The sequence below is a fragment of the Lissotriton vulgaris genome, chromosome 4_1 (assembly GCF_964263255.1).
Source record: "Lissotriton vulgaris chromosome 4_1, aLisVul1.2, whole genome shotgun sequence".
Lineage (NCBI taxonomy): Eukaryota > Metazoa > Chordata > Amphibia > Caudata > Salamandridae > Lissotriton > Lissotriton vulgaris.
This window is the reverse complement of record NC_141691.1, coordinates 1,938,642,309-1,938,660,295: the sequence shown is the minus strand read 5'-3', so window position 1 is coordinate 1,938,660,295 and position 17,987 is coordinate 1,938,642,309. Positions and strand designations below refer to the sequence as shown.

Here is a 17,987-nt window from a genome sequence, read left to right as displayed (position 1 = left end):
GAAGAGTAAAAAAGAATACTGCATGTTATGGCCCATTTACGAGTTTAAGCATGGAACAGAACGTATTGAATAGACTTGGTAAAGACCTCAAGTCACGGTGAAGGTGTTAATTCAGGAACATCCTAAGGATTTTGAGGGTCTTGTGCATATTTTGGGGGTCCCTGTTCGGAACAGATTTTTAATTATGATCCAATTTCAGCTCTTTCATATCTTCTTTGGCCAGGTTACTGTCAGTGCACAATGAGGATTTTTGTGGTGACCATAAGTTGGTGGTTATTGTGGAAAAAAACAAATTCATGGTCCTCCACAAATATAAAGCGATTAAAGGGAGAGTCTTCATCAACAATGTACAACTTAAACAAACTGACATATTTACGTATTTTGGGATCACTCTGGGCAGGAAGCTAAACTGGAAACCTTAGATAGACCTAATGGCCATAAAGCATGCACAACTGGCAGGAGAGCTATTAAAAGAACAGATGCTTTCTCAAACAAAGTCGGTAGGCCCTTCAATAAAGATATATAACACCAAGATTAGAGCCTCAATTTTATATGGTGCGAGCTCTGGGGCTTTGATAATGTGACATCTAATTATAGACCAGAACACATTTTTGAGAGCCCTTACTGGTCTCCTGCAATCTACCCCACTTAAGCCCCTTCACCTCGATCTGGGGGAGATAGCTCCATAGAGGCCCATAGCATTTTTGAGAAGGTTTCTGGTCCACCCCGGAGCTGTCAATTTGCGCAAACGCGTTAAAAGATGTTAGAGAGTCAGGCTCGACACACTCTCAGTCAGATCGTTTACACAAAAATGGCATAGTCCATCAGACAATAAATATGTATCCTGTCAAGAGCAGGTTGAGTCAATCCTCCACATAAATATTTGTTTGACCAGCATATAAATCTCCCAGAGATAAATGGCTTAAGCCAATTTTCTCTAATATGGGTACTAGATCAAGTGCTGCAGCTCTTCGAATATTGAAGACCAATACGCAAGAGCATATAGCAATTGCCATGGCCAAATTTCTGAGCTGGATGTGGGGCATTCGAGTTAATAACCTGAAGAAGCTAGACATAACGAATGGTAACCTTATTCATATAGTACCGTGATTATTGCCCAAGAATCTAACGTATAATGTGTACTGGGATCTGTTTACATATATATATATTTTTTTTTAATTACCATTTTTAAAAGACATACAATGTCCAACATTTAAATAACTTACAAACCGTTGTACAACATCATCCATCATCCAGTATTTGCATAATTACATTATTGTCTATTATGGTAGAATTTCATCACAGCTATACATCACATGTTTAGTCAACTTGGGGTAATTTTAGATATTCAACCAAATATTTCCAATATTTTCTGGGTTTCGAACCCATGGGCAGCTCCTCCTCATACATTTGTAAGGATTCTTTACAATAAATTAGATCATTAAGCCATTGTCTAACTTTTGGGATCTTTCTACTACCCCAGCATAATGATATTCTACGCTTTGCCATCAGTAATGCAACCACACAGAATTTGCGCTTAGCGGCCCGCAGCTCAGGCACCAGTCCTAGTAAGCATGTACATATTGACCAGCCGACATTAATGCCTAATATATCGCCCACCGCCTGTGTAACCTCTTCCCAATATTTTGCCACCACCACACAAGACCATGCAAGGTGTAAGAAATCCATTATTTCTACTCTGCATCTTTGACATTTAGAACCTAAACGTAAGCCATATCTACATAGCCTTTCAAGGGTATAATAGGTCTGGTGCAAATATTTACAGTGCAATATACGTAAGTTTCTGTTCGCCGTTAATAACTCTGTTAATGAACTATTTGTAGTCCATTCTTCCTCTGTTAGTGGTTCATCTAGGCTATCATTTCATCTTCCCAAAGCTTTGCGTGTCTTGTCCCCTATATCTTCCTGCAATTTAACATAAAGTCTAGACACCATGTGTTTAGCCGTAGGAGCTCTAAGGAAGAGCTGTAGTGTGGATAGCTGCTGTGCCTCCGCAGGGTAGGATGTTTATAGTTTCTTTATTGCCCCTTGCAATCGATGATAAGTGAATCGGAACAACAGCGTCTGGTTACTTATGAATGAAAGCTCAGTAAGCGGTTTAAAAACGCCATTGCAATACAGATCTCCTATAGTGTCCATGCCCACTTGGTGCAGCAGACCCATTCCCACCTCTTCCTTTGTAACTGATATTTCAGGATGATAATGTAGTGGTAGTGCAGGCGCATAAAGTGGCAGTTTGTTGGCTTTGCAACCCATTGTCCGCCAGGCACTGTTTGTCGCATCTATGGTATTTATGTCTCAATTGTGTAGCGGGGGTTTTCTGGGTGTTAGAATAGCATCTAATGGAATTGGCATGGCATCTCCTTCCTCAATTGCCACATGAGTTACATAAGGGATTCTGTTATACCAAAAATGTGCATATTGTGCTTGCGCACATAAATAATATAGTAAAAAGTCCTGAACCTTAAAGCCACCCTTCGAGTAAGGCAGAGTAAGAACGTGCAATTGTATAGGGGCCTGTTTACCCGCCCATATCAAGCGAAGCACCATAGTGGAGATCCTACGAAATACCTCTGCTGGGGGTTGAATTGGGACATTGTTGAATAGGTACAGGAAATTTGGAAGTATAACTATCTTTACAATGGCCAGCATATCTGCCAATGATAATGGTAATTGAATCCACCTCCCTATTTTGTCTTCAATGACACTAATTGCTCTGCCATAATTTGTGCGGATTACCACTTCTGGGTCTCGGTGGAACCAAACACCCAAGTATCTTACGGGCTCTGATTGCCATTACAGCAGATAATCTGTGGGGTATGGGGATGTGGTGTCTGTTAATGGTACAATTATTAATTTGGACAAATTTATTGTTAGTCCAGACTGTTGTCCAAATTTAATATATTCTCTAAGCAGGGGGTTTAGATGTTGTTCGGGGTCACGTACATATAACATCATGTCATCTGCGTACAACGAGATAGGTAGAGGCCGTTGTGGGAATTAAAGCGCTGAGTAATGATGTCCCTGTCAAATCTTACATCTTAGTGGATCCAGCGCTATCGCAAATAGTAATGGGGACAGTGGGCAGCCTTGTCTTGTCCCCCTAGCAATTGGGATGCCTCTGATATGTATTTGTTAACTCTTATACATGCTGTTGGGGCCATGTAGAGCAAGTAGATCCATTGCAAGAAAATAGGTGGGAATCCCATCCGCCGTAGCACAGTATGTAAATATGTCCATTCAAGAGAATCAAATGCTTTAGCAGCATCTAGAAGGATTGCTGCAGCTTTTGTACCAGGGACTAGGTAGTGTGAAAGTGCAAAGAGTGTTCTAGTGTTGTGGGCTGTTGACCTTGAAGAAATGAACCCTGATTGGTCCGGTAGTATTACATTTGTCATTAGTGGTTGTAGCCAAACAGCAAGCAGCTTTGCCAATATTTTAGTATCCACATTAATCAGAGACAGTGGTCTATATGAATCGCAATATTTTGAATCTTTGTTGGGCTTCAGGAGAGCAATTACATTGACTCCCACATCGTCTGTGGTAGTATGTTCTTATCATAAGCATCACCATACAATTCTACCAAGCGAGGCACTAGCTTATCCACAGATGCCTTATAAAACACGCATGTGAACCCATCTGGGCCTGGCGCTTTACCATTTGGCAATGATTTAATAACTTCGGTGACCTCCTCTACTGTGATCGGTAAGGACAGGTAGTTTTGTTGCACGTCCGATAACCAGGCTATTGCTATGTCTTCCAGGTATTTTATTATTGTTTCTGAAGAAACTGTGCATTTTGAGGAATATAGTTCCCCATAGGTGGCCATGAATTCCTTGAATATTCCCTGTGTGTCATGGTGTAGTACCCCAGTGACATCTCTGACTGCTCGTATAGTCTGTGGTGCATGCCCTGAACATATTTTTGCGGCTAGTGACCTCCCAGGTCTACCACCTTCATCATAGGATCTCACTCTCTGTCGCTTTGCAACAAATTTGAGTTCATCATCTGCATAGTTTTGGTATTCCGACATTACAGTTCTGATTTCACCTAATATATGTGTACACTGTGTGCGTTCATATTCCTGCTCCAGTGTGCGTAATTTATTCTCACGCACAAAGCTGTTTTCTAATGTCCTTAACACCATCGCTGCTAGTGATATTTTGCTCCTGTGCTGGGATTTTCAAAAGTACATTATGTATGACGAGCTGGGCTCGTCATCAGCCTGGTAGGAGGCTACTTCATGACGAGCCCAGCTCGTCATGAGCCTGGAAGGGGTTAAGAATACCCGCTGTGGTACTTATACAGATCTCTCAAATAAAAGTCTTAAAGGCTTCCCAAAGGAGGCTCGGATAACCAGGAGTGGGTTGGTTGAAATCAAAGTATTCTGTGATAGCGTGATTAACAGTGTCAGAATACACTGTTTCCAATAATGCTCTTGCATTGAACCTCCAATTATAAGGCGGCGGTATATAGTTTATAGATTGGCATGGTCATGGAAATGAACACCTGATTGTGATCGGACAGTGTTCTAGACAGATGTCATACAGATCGCGTCCAAAGCAATATGTCATCTGACCCTAATCAGTAATCTATACGAGACCAGCTAATGTGTGCTGCTGATACATGTGTTGCTTCTAGTTTGTCAGGATGTGGGGATCTCCAAACTTCAAACGTCAGTAAGATGCATGTCAGTCATAATATCTTTTAATTTACCCCACGCCCGTTTGTGTGGTTCTATTCACGCTTCAGACCTGTCAAGACCATCATGCAGTGCGATATTAAAAACTCCTCCCCAAATTAGGGGAATGTCTGGTAGTTCATGAAGTTTGCGCCATATGTTATGGTAGAATTCAGGGTCTTATACATTCGGGCCGTATGTGTTTATCATGGCCAGTTTTTACCCCCTCAGTGTGCCTGTTAGTATAACGTAGCGTCCCCGTTTGTCAGATATAGTGGTGTCTATACTGAAGTGCAAACCTTTCCTAATTAATATAACAATGCCCCTAGAGTATGAAGAGTAAGATGAATCATGTATTGACTCCACCCATCATCGACCAATGTGTATGGTAGAGTGTGGAGCAATATGCGTCTATGTAGGAGAACGATGTCAACCCGCCACCTGTCAAAATAAGCAAAAACTTGTCTAATCTTCTTTGGGTTATATAACCCCTTTACCTTCCAAGTTAACAAGTTCAAGTGCTTAGGCTGTAGTTTCTCACTGACATCCCTATCTTTCAAAGTCCGAATCAGTGTCATGTATAGTTCACAATATATAGTACTGACATTTTGCAAAAGAAATTTATACGTGCAGTATGCCACAACATTTTCCTGGATTTCAGCGATGTGTCTCAAGTTCATTGGTCCGCTTAACTGTTCATAACATCCCTCCATCTTCCCACTTTAGCATCACAACCATGCCAAAGACAATCCCCTATTCCAACAAACAACACATCCCAACTTTGATTGGGGAACACCCGCTTGGGGGGTCCACCAGCTGCACACAACTCCATCCAACTTAATGGATGTGGTCGGGTATACTTTAGTAATGCAGACTCAACAATATCCATCATGTATAGTTTGCATAATGATCTTCAGGTATGTATTCCTGTCTAGGCATGTGGTTCCCAATAATTTGGTAATCCTTCCATCGCAAATACTGCATAAATGACCCATAGGAACCCAAATGGAAGATTCGGATATGTACTGGACCTATTACGCGCTCGGCAGTGCATATCTCGTAATCACAATATCCTATCCCACATACTTCTCCTCTAAGTCCATATCTTAGATACAGTTTAGTGCATGGCTATGATAGTCGCCAAAGTACTTGGGAAAGTCATATGTCAAGTTCCACACATAAGAACTACCCATTGCAAGGGGAAACCGATATATATTATGCATTCACAGTCCTCTCATATGAGATAACCTCTCCATTCATGTCCATAGGTATGATAGTCAACCATTGGCCATTTTAAGATTATGCGTTCCTTTTATTATAGCAGGTCTGGTCGTATATGTAGCTGTTTCTATCCACCCCCCATTAACACCAAAGATTGTTCGGGCCTAATGACCTCGCTATCCCACATTACAGGTTGCAATACTAGCTGTCCTCTCTGCAATTAGCTATTCCGAGTCCTGGTTTCGCTCCTGTCTTTGCTGTTCTTTCCGCCTGCGATTGAGTTTCTTGCAATGCTGCCGGCGTTTGAAGAACTGTAGCACGGCCCTCGTTCGTAACCCTTAGCCGGGCCGGGTACAGCATGGCATATTCTATCCCTAGTTCCAGTAGTTTCTTCTTTGCTGATTTGAATTCCTTGAGCTCAAGCTGAACTGACATTGTGAAGTCTGGGTAGAACTCCAATGGATTTCCCTGGTAAGTGATCTGCTGCAGTTCTCGAGCTAGTCTTAACATCACATCACGATCTCTGTAATTGAGCACTCGGGCTATGATGATACGGGGAGTGGCGCCAGGCTTCGATCGCGGGGCCAGAGATCGGTGTGCCATTTCCACCAGGAAGACCGCTGAGAGATGCTCTGCACCAAATACGCTTCGGATCATTTCCTCTACATATGTTTCCATCCTTCCTTTATTTGTGGATTCCGGAACTCCCACGATTCTGATGTTATTGCGGTGACACCTCGCTTCCAAATCCTCCACTTTGTTCTTAATGGTGTCTAGTAGCTTCTCCATCGCTGTGCATTTTTGCGTTGCCCCATGTGATTTGTCCTCCACTGCCGTTAAGATGTGTATCTCTCACCGTGCTTGTCTAGCTTAGCCGCCATGTTGTGTACTCGTAAAGTGATGGTGTCCAATTTCCCATTTAGATCCTGAAGACTCAGCTGAATTGCCTGCAATACCCCTTCCATGCTTGCACCAGGGGTATGGTTGGTGTCAAGTTCAGTATCAGAGTGCGCCATTGCACCCCTGTTGCTTTTTTTGGCTTCAAACAGCAACTTTGATTGATGCTTGTCTGGTTTTCCCATTGTCGCTTTGGTCACACGACTCAATCACAAGAGTGAGGCACTGTGGCTACACTTGGTATGCGTGCTAAGGAGCACTCCCCTCGCTCCTCAACAGGCGGCCAGCGCTCCCCTTTGGCCCTACTACTGTCCAATAATCTCCTCTGCGCAGGGAATTCCACCGGAAATTAGGCGTGGGCACTGCAGTCAATGGTATTCACTGCGCAATCCTGGAGCCTGCTTTCCTTTACATAGAGCCGAATACATTATTAGTAATAGCGTTAGAGACTCAACTGCTTTGTGGGCTGACCTTCACCTTTACCAGCATTTGGCACGAAGGGCAGCATACAGCACCCCAACAATCGTGTTTCCTGATCTGTAGGCAAAGGGAAACCAGCTATGCATTTGGATCGTAGAGCTTGTCACCCATGCTCCTCAGCCACTATCCTGTTGTCGAGGTATCCATTCTGGGCTCAGCAGCTCCTCCACCTCCGAGGTACGGGCGTTTCGCAGTGGCGCGCAATATAGCATGAAAGTCAGCCAGGTCATATATTCAATTGTTAGGATTCATAGCAGCCGCGATGATAGATGTGTTAAACAGCGTGTGCCACATGGAGCCAGGCGCAATGCAATGTATAGTCACTCTAGTGTGTTGTGGTATTAGGACGCTGCCAGCCATTCCATACCTGCAACTCATCTCAACGGTCATCCTCTTGGGAGCCACCTGCCATTTTGCGCTGAGTTCTAGTGAGCTTCGCCACAGTTGCGCAGCGCCTCCCTGCAATATCGCAATATCGCTTGAGGTTCTATGCGGCAATCCGTTATTCCTGTTATCACTTATGCATAGCCAGACTCAGTGGTTCCTTACTTTTATGCACCACACCTGTGATTCCTGCACCGCGCCCGTTCCGATACACTGACAAATTCAGGGCGCGCCATCCTAGCCAGCACAGGGCTCCTCACATATTCCGCTCTCTTTTTCAAATTTCGGCCCGTCACTCCGGTTTTTCGGGCTGTTGCTGTCCTTTCCTTACGCCGGACACCTTCCGACCCACAGCACTAGTGTTTGTTGTCAATTATTCATCTGCTCATCGCTGGAAACGTCATATTTTGTTCCCGACCGGCAGAGCTGTCTCATAAGGCAGCGATTCCGCTTTGCGCCCTCTGGCGCCACCAAACTGTTTACATAGTTACTAGGATTATGTCCTATTTTATAGAACGCTCAAGTTTTAGGATGAAAAGGAAGTTTTGTATCTGATTGGCAGCTAAAGCTGAGAAGCTAGACCGATGTGCTTCACTGTTTATATTAATTTTCAATAACTTTCTAACGTTTTACATGACTACTTTTTACATTTTTCTTCTATTACTTTGTTTAAAAATGCACGGTACATATTTTAACATCAACAGTTTTTTAACCATTATAGTGTACTTAACTTACTCCACTCCTTTTCCGTCATAATGCATTATCGTTAATATTATCTGTGTCTTTTATGATCGGAAGGTTCGAAATAAAGACTGATTTTATGTGACTTGACTTGGAAAAATGCTCGAAAAAAATGACAAAAGATTTTCAAAACTCACATTTAAAACAGGTTTTTGCCAGATGATGGTACTTGATCTCAATAGGGGAATGGCTATGGGTAAGCCCCTCAAGATAGAAGAAGAGACTACCCATTTTGGATTCAAGGCTCTTACAGTATAGTGAAATACTGCAAAAGGTGTCATGCTTAGGACGAGAAATGGGTGGGAAAAATTCTCCAATCTCTGGCTAGTGCACATGTTATGAATGGCACCTCACAACCAACTGCTCAGAACATACCTGGACCAGGAAAAATAAAATCTGAAGAAAGAAGACACTACTGGATGCAAAGGATGGAAGTACTCCTACTATAATTACCACCCGGGGAACTGGTGGTGCCAGCTGGGAGACAACTTGTTTGCCTACTCCAGGAACCCAAAAAGCAGACAGGCTCCAGACACCAGGGGACCTGGCTGTAAAGAGTAAACGTGGTAAAATAAAATCCTGCCTGCAAGACTTGGCTGCTTCAGGAGTGACCAGAAAGATGTTTTACAGCAGTTTGCCCAAGTAGAGCGCACACATGGTGGGTGCTTTATACAGCACTGAAAATTGGTTCAGTGTGACTACACGCTAAAGTTAGCTGACCTCATGGATCCTCGCACAGTTAAGGCCTCCAGCTTTGCTTTGTTGGACGATTTTATAAACAATATGGTGACTAAAGGCCTTATTATGAGCTTGGTGGTGTGGGAGCCGGACCGACCGCACCACCAAATCCATGCTTGAACTGCCCGCCAGATTAGGAGTTTTCTACTGACTGGTGGGGAATTTTTTGGGCATTCCTACGGCAGTGTCTATGAAATAGGCACCACAATGAGAACATCAACATTAGTACCTGCATGATGCATGCACACTGGGGCCACGTTATGCCCCCCTGTGTGCATCCACATAGCATGAGGCACCACAGAAGGCAATTTATCAAATAATCATGCACAACCCTGGTGCTGAAGTGACTGTGGGAAAAGTGTAGACAGGAATTAGGTACATACTTTTTTATATGCCATAAGGCCATTCCTTTAGTAGCAGTACTATTAACTAATTAACTAACTAGGATTCCAGGATACCCCACAAATAGTCCTGGTTCTTGATTTGACATCATCACCATCACTTAAATTGGACTAACACACCTTGTAACTTAAAAGAGCAAGACTGGAAACAGGATGTAGTGATGACATCCTGTCATCGAGTAAGGTGGCAACCCTGCTGTCAACACTTGTGTAAACTCAGGGGCAGATTTACAAGGCCCTTGTGACACTTTTGCACCGCTGATGTGTCACTTTTGTGACACAGTGGCGGCGTAAAAAATGTGCCGCATTGTGACACATTTACAACATGACGCATCTAGGGAGATGCGTCACTTTGTAAACCCCTGCGCCACATTATACCTGCATCAGGTATAATGTATGCAGGGTGGGCGTTCCGACGCAAGAAAGCCTCATAAAAATGACGGTGAAATCTGCAAGATTTCACTGTGCCACTTATACGACGCCACTTGAAGCAGGCATAAGGAGTGATGCAGCGCAATAAGTATAGACCTTCCTGAGCATTGCTGGAATTGCGGCGTGCTTGTGTCACGATTCCAGCAATGCGTGACCTTTGCGCAAACAGATGCGTGACACATCCGTCAATCCTTGCGCCATGGTGCAACGCATCCATGCTGGTGCAAGGGTTTTTTGCGTGACGCAAGTAAACTGATGCATCTCTGCTATAATCCAGAGATGCGTCTGTTTCTTGTAAATCTTTCCCTTAGTGTTATATTCTAACAATGCTAATGCTTTCTAGACGAATGTTAGGAAAACTGTCCCATATCATTACTTTATGAAGCTTACTCATATTTGACACTTTGAAAAAAATATAAAAAACAAAACACAGGGACACTCAAAGCCATATTGATAGCCATAAAATAATAAATGGCTCGATGATGCTTTTACCAGTTTTTTGAGTTTTTAAGCCTTCTCTAAGGCCCTAATCAATTGGTTTATGCAGAGTAGCCTTTACTTGTAAGTCCTGAAGGGAAAGAAAAAATATGTTGGTTTGAAAAATGTATTAGGTTGAGGCAGTTAAAAGATCAGTTTTAGCAGTTGTTGCTTTGCAAAGCATCCCCATGACGTTTGAAAAGAGACCAAGCCAGCATATATAAGTAGCCAGACTCTCCTCTGGAATTGTAAAGTGGGTCAATATTTTAGACCATCTTTAGAAATGAGTAGGAAATATACAACACGGTGGCCCTGTACACATCCACTAATGGGGCCCTCTGCCGCATCTTGGCCCAGGGGATGCATGTGGAGGGCACATGTAGTGCCACCCTGTATTTGCACCCCCAGTTTTTCCATGGGGTCGCATGTATGCCGTACCATGCAGGAAGGTGCAGTCGGGCGATCTGAGAGTGGGGGTCTGCATGTCAGGCTCTTGAGTTATCCTGACCGACCCCCGCTGTCAGACCGCCACAGGACCAACCTCCAGACCAGGATTTGACTCCTAATCTGGCAGGCAGTCGCACCACAAATTTGGCGCGTTGCATCGTCCTCTGTGGAACCACCAAACTCGTCATCAGGTTCTTAGTCTGGTTTATGTATGTGTGATAGGAATCATTCGTTGTTTATTTTTTCTAAATGCTCAAAGGGTGGGAATTGTGTTGGAAGCCATCTTTTTTATACTCATCTAGGAAAACTTTTGCAAATCAATTTTATTTTCACATGGGCAAGTTATGCATGTGCTGCACAAAGGACACTAATATATTGCAAATATACAAGAATGTAATATTTGTTTCTTCTAAATGATGGGTCAAACATTGCAGTTTTTCGAGGCGTATGTTTTGCGTACATCTTGAAAAGGTCATGTTGATGACACAATCTGCAAGTTCCTGTTGTTACCACTCCTCACTTCAATACACAGTCTTAGTTAGTAAGATATTAATGTTGTTTTTCATCTGCTGCTTTATTGCAGGTCTACAATATTTTAAGAATGTTGTGCTCGTGGCTTCTCCTCAGGACAGATATGTGCCGTTTCATTCTGCAAGAATAGAAATGTGTAAAACTGCTCTAAAGGACAAACAAACAGGTAAGTTATACACTGCAACAATGTCCTGGTGGGTACGTCATTTAATACATTTAGTTACAGAAGGGAGTTAAATATGAAATGATACACGTGTTTGATTGATCGTTTTCTGATTTGTGCTGAAGAAAAGATAAATATATAGACATTTCCTTAGTAATAATGATAATTATGCTAACTAAATAATTGGATTACTCATAGTAACAATCGGGCTAATTGCATGCTGCCAAATATTCTTAGTCTGTATCCATTGAAAAATTAGGAGTACAGTAGAGCTGAAATAAAGCATTAGTAGCCAACAATTCCCTAACAATGAGACTTAGGGCCCCATTAGGATGGTGGACGGATTGCCCCCGCTGGCCCGGCGGGGGCGATCCGCCCGCCATCCGTGCAGAAATGAACCCCGCCATATTATAATGGCTGGGGGTCTGCGGCGGAGGGAAAGACCCTCCGCCACTTTTCCACCCGGTCGGCATGTCAACCGGGCGGAAAAGGGATCTATATGGTGGCAGTGTCTGAAAGACACCGCCAGCCATATTAGAATGTGGGTTTACAGATAGGCATGCAGAGTCTGCTTGGAGGGGCCCGTTGCGGGCCCCCAGGGACTCTGGGAGGGTGGGGGCTGCACATGGGGGGTACCTAGGGTACCCCCCTGCAGTTCCATTCACAACATGGCAGGCACCGCTCGGTGCCTGCCATGTTGTGCATGGAAGTGCACAACAAGCCTCCCTGGCATAGTGGCGGGCAGTGTTGAGTGCACCGCCTGCCACACTTTTAGGGCTACAGGATGCGCCCACCACTGTGGCGGGTGCATCTTAATGACACACACGGGACCACCGCCCTTATGGCGGGCGGTACCTTTTTATGACGGGATGGCGAGCTGACAAAGTCCGCCCGCCATCCTAATGTGCCCCCAAGTTCGGAAATCATAAATGTGAGCATTTATTTTGAAAATGTGTCTAAATGTTAAAATGGACCAAGAACAGTGAGGGACAGCAAGTATTTTTGAACCAGCATTCAGGTCCTGCATACGTTTAGAGTGATATTACCAAGTGCAGGTTCCAGCTTTCTCCACCAAGGGAAAATCCAATTTAGATCAGAGTTGGGTCAAACTTGGGTTAAATTTGTCCTCTATCCACCTACAGTTATCTGTAGATTGCCTGATTTATCAGAATAGCTACACTTGAATACGTTTGTCCTCTGAGGCCTACATAAACATATAGCACTACCTTGGCCTTATCTACCAGCAAACATCAGTCATTCTTTAACCAGAGACTCCCTCTTGCCAATACAGGGGCCATAGTGTGGAAAGTACTCCGGGGGTGAACCAACCTGTGCGCCCGCATTGTGTACCCTGTGGCACTATGGTATAACAGAAGGGGCCAAAAAAGGTTGTGTGATCCCTTCTGTTGATGCAAATGTAGCACCAGCTTTATTTTCAGCGGGCGTTCACTAATTTCCAAAAGGGTTTGACTTCATGCAAATGTGGGAGTTACTTTGACTATATCCCCACACCATATTTCAGGTGCAGAGGCAAACATGACCTTAGGAAGTGTACTGTCAGTGCACCCGATGAGGGCAGCCCTCTTTAACCCCTTCGAGGCTATTGACGAGCTGGGCTCGTCATCGCGCTTACCTGTCCTGCGCGGATGACAAGGCCAGCTCGTCACGTAACGCGGTAATTTTGAAATTGCCGCGCACAGCGGGAAAAGCCGCCGCGGCGAAGCGGCTAGAGCTGAAAGGGGGTCCCATGGACACTCAGTCATACCCCGGCAGACAGGTGCAGTCACTCACTGCACCCGCCTGCAAGGGGGATCTTCGATGCTGCTTCAAATTTGCCATCTGGATAGAAGAACACAGAGCAGCTTGTAAAAATCCTGTCCTTGGTCATGCTCTGGAAATAATGATGTGCCTTTGGCACTGGTGAACTGTTTTGTTCTCTGCTATTCGTGGGCTCAAATGCATCATTCACGAGTGAAGCTAATCAATGGGGTGACTGCCTCAGCTGAGGTCCTCTGAGATTTCCCATCTAGAGTGCACTGCCACTCCCCCACACCCCAGAAAGTGTCATACTGGACCTACTTCAGTGCCCATATTTGCAGCATCCTTGCTACTTTCAACTGTGCTGCGTCTTCAGATATTATGTGCTGCCACTGTTATATTGTGGAGGCTATTTAAGACTTAAATGATCTCTACTAAGTTCTTATTGAATCTCAGACACCATCTGCCATTTTCTTTGCTTCAGAAGTCTTGTGTTATTCAAACATTGTACAATTACAAATTGCATAAATGATACTATTGTGCAACGATTAGTAGGGACTACTAAGCCAATTTCTATTTATTGCTACCATCCTGTTTGGTGGATAGGTACTCCATCACAAACTTGACAGATATCCCTTTGACATTATTAAAAGTGCCATAGATTATAATGCACTTGTAATCAGGCAGAGAGTATACCTGTTACGTTTGGGATAAAGTAACCCGTCTGCCAAACTCTAATTCAGGTCCTTAGCCTTTTTCTCGAGCTCAAAATCCTCTAGCGGGCCATGCCTGAAACTGTATCCAATGAGATCACATTGAAATAGGACACCTTTGTTGCTCCATGGGACAAATGTCAGCATTTGAGTTCCTGGAGAAGCACTTGGACTTTACTAAAGCTCTCAGGACCTCAGGGACAGCAGGTAGGTGCCAGAACTCACTCCAGCTGAAGTCAGAAGCAGGATCTACTCCATTTCCAGTTTCTACTGGTCCGCTTAGCATTTCAGGAAAAAAAAAACCTCTGGCAGCATGTTGTGTCCCTGTAGTCACACAGGAGATCAGACAACTGACTCTTGGAGTTCCTAATTCTGGGCTCAAGTGTGAGCAGGTCGAGCCCTTCAACTCTCCACAAAGGTCTCAAACATCAGGTCTAGTCCTCTTCTATTATTCCCCAGGAGCAGAGAGTATTCTGTGGAGCGAGCGGTGAGGTTCATTTTTGTACACTTTAGTAGCTAGTGGGTGGGGGTGAGGGTGACTTCTGGACAATACCTTACTGTAGGAAACTGAGTTGCTTGTTGAGGGAATTAAACCCTACTGAAGCAACAACCACTATTCCTGTCAGGGTTTAATCACAGGAAAACCCGAAATTAACCTGTGCTCAACCCTCTGGCAGCTTGCCACAAAAGCAGTCAGGCTTAACTTAGACGCAATATGGAAATTATTTAGCAGCACTTAAACAGAAATAAAGTGAAAACATACACAGGAATAATCCCACATCAATTTAGAAATGTAGAGTAAACTTTCATAAATTATTTGTGACCAAAACAAAAAAAATCCTATCAGTGGAATTTGGGATATGCAATTCTAAAGATTTAGACAATAGTAGACCAAAAGACTGGAGGCGCCAACTAAGGATATTTGATCGTGCTGGACATGGACAAAATTTTAGGTTTAACCTGACCATAATGGAGCGAAGTCTGAGCACAGGGCCAGGTTTGGCTGGCTGAGGTTTGTACCTTATGTCCTTAGAGCACGGTCTGCGTGGAGTTGCTTTACAAGGCTTTGCGTTGTTCAACATCCATTCCGGGGAAGCTGTGTGTCTTTGCAGGGCTTTGCATCACTCTACGTTGGGTCCAATCAGCTGTGCAGCAAGGCTGTGTGAGGCCTTCTGGTGCTTGGCATCAGTTCTGATGAAGCTGGCAGCTGTGCTGCAAGGTTTTGCAGGGCTTTGGTCATCCGGCCACAATCCCAATGAGGCTGGCAGCTATGCAGAGAGGCTTTGTAGGGCTTTGCATCGCTTCAGATCCGAAGAAGCTTACAGCTCTTTGATTAGGCTTTGCAGGGCTTCACGTCACTTCACACCCAATTTGGTGGAACCTTCTGTTCAGATAGAAAGAGCACTCTCTAATACCAGCCAAGCACCTAGGACCTGGAGAGGCACCACTTAGGTAGGGGATCAGGAACCCACTCCAGCAGAGACCAGTAGTGCTCAGGCAGGTCCGATTACAGGTTCAGGCAGGTCCAGTGCAGCAGGCCAGCTGGGCAGTTGCATGGAGGTCTCTGGAGGTTGTTATTTCCCTGTAGCTCCATCAGGAAGTCAGTCAGCTGGCCCTAGGAGTCCCTTCAGCCTGAGATGAGTTGCAGGTCTAGACTTCCTTTTCAGTGAGCAGAATGGGCCTCAAGCAGCAGAGCAGCTGGGCATCCTTTTTTTGTAGCATCCACAGGTCCAAGAGTATACAGAAGCAGGGTCTGAGGGTCAACTACTTATTCCTGGAGAAGCTTCTAGAGTTTTCCCCTATAGAGAAGTCTTGAATTTCCTGCCTCCCTGCCCTCACCCAAGCTTGTCTGGGGGCCAAAAAGCTAGCGTGAAACTCCTTGCCTGTGTGCTGAGGCATAGTATTTATGATCTGCAAATCTGGTAGGTGACAGCATTGCCCCCCATCAAGTCAGAGATGGCCCATCCTGCCATCCCCTATTCCCCTATCCCCTATTCCCCCTTTGTCTCACTGTCTGGGAGTAATACAGAAAGACCAACTGCTGTCTACACTTAGTCATGTGAACAAGGATACAGGGTGCTGGCAGCAAATGTTTAGGACAAGAAAATGTCAACTTTCATAAAGTGCCATTTTTCAGAATTTTGACTTAAAATCTACCTTTACAATTTAACAAGGCAATCCGTCTTTTTGTAGTAAGTCCAGACATGTACTAAAGAGTGGGTCTGAGGGTCCTATTTTGTCCCCTTTGAATTGGGAGAAGCTTCTCAATCTTTCCCCCAACAGAAGTGTCTAGAATGTCCTGCCTCTGTGCTGAAGTTCAGGTAGTCTGGGGGCACAATAGGCTGTTGTGAAGGTCTTTGTGTGAACTGAGAGAGGGTCTTTGAAGTGCCAGTAGGCAGTACACACCTTTGAAAAACAATATCCTAGTATCTCTATTGTGTGGCTGTCTTGGAAGAATACAGGAAGGTCAAATGCCAACTGCCTCTAGTTATGTGACCCAGGAAAACGTCTGCAAGCACCAAGTTCAATTCAATTCAATTCAGAAAATTTATATAGCGCGCTACATACCCAGAGGGTCTCAAGGCGCTTAGGGAGGGGTGGGGAATTATTTGTCGAATATCCAGGTTTTGAGTTGCTTTCTGAATGCTAGGTGGTTTTGAGTGAGGCGAAGGTGAATGGGAAGTGAGTTCCAGGTTTTAGCCGCCAGGTAGGAGAAGCATCTTCCTCCCATGGTGGTTTTGTTGATGCGAGGTACAGCAGCCAGGGCTTGGTCGGAGGAGCGTAGCTGGCGGGAGGGGGTGTAGAAGGAAAGTCGTGTGTTGAGGCATTCGGGTCCAAGTTCGTAAAGTGCTTCGTGTGCGTGGGTTAGGAGGTGGAATGTTATCCTCTTATTGACGGGGAGCCAGTGGAGGTTTTTCAGGTGACCAGAAATGTGGTCATTGCGCGGGATGTCTAGTATGAGTCTGGCTGAAGCGTTCTGGATGTGTTGGAGTTTTTTCTAAAGTTTTGCGGTGGTACCGGCGTATAGGGTGTTTCCGTAGTCCAGTCGGCTTGTAACCAGTGCGTGGGTGACCGTTTTTCTGGTTTCGGTGGGGATCCAGCGAAATGTTTTTGAGCATGCGAAGAATGTTGAAGCAAGAAGATGAAACCGCATTGACTTGTCTGGTCATCGAGAGTGAGGAGTCCAGAATGACGCCCAGGTTCCGTGAGTGGTTCGTCGGGATGGGTGCTTTTCAGAGGGACTCTGGCCACCAAGAGTCATCCCAGGCAGAGGGGGAGGTGCCTAAGATAAGGACTTCTGTTTTGTCGGAATTCAGTTTCAGACGGCTGTGCTTCATCCACTCGGCTACTTCTTTCATTCCTTCATGCAGGTTGGTTTTGGCGGTGTTAGGGTCTTTGGTGAGTGAGAGGATCAGTTGGGTATCATGAGCGTAGGAGATGATGTTGAGGTTGTGTTGGCGTGCGATGGCCGCGAGGGGGCTCATGTACACGTTGAAGAGGTTGGGACTTAGTGAGGATCCTTGTGGCACGCCGCAAATGACTTCAGTGGCCTCTGACTTGAATGGTGGGAGGCGGACTCTCTGGGTTCTTCCGGCAAGGAACGAGGTAATCCATTCCAGAGCTTTTCCTTGGATTCCGATGTTTCTGAGGAGATGTAACAGGGTGTTATGACAGACTGTGTCGAAGGCTGCGGAGAGGTCGAGGAGGATGAGGGCGACTGTGTCTCCATTGTCCAGTAGAGTTCGAATGACGTCTGATGCTGCGATGAGTGCGGTCTCAGTGCTGTGTTTGGCTCGGAAGCCGGACTGTGATGAGTCGAGGGATTTGTTGGTTTCGAGGAAGGCGGCGAGCTGGTTGTTGACAGCTTTCTCGATGACTTTGGCCGGGAATGGAAGGAGCGA

General features: G+C 44.9%; 1 protein-coding gene across 1 annotated transcript in view; it reads left to right on the top strand.

The window, feature by feature from the left end:
- Positions 1–17,987, top strand: part of FAM135B (family with sequence similarity 135 member B) — an 861,083-nt gene that overhangs the window by 839,833 nt on the left and 3,263 nt on the right. Inside the window, exon 20 of the mRNA XM_086966257.1 lies at positions 11,504–11,617. Within this exon, the coding sequence (XP_086822383.1) occupies positions 11,504–11,617 (114 nt within the window). The remainder of the gene's footprint in view (positions 1–11,503; positions 11,618–17,987) is intronic.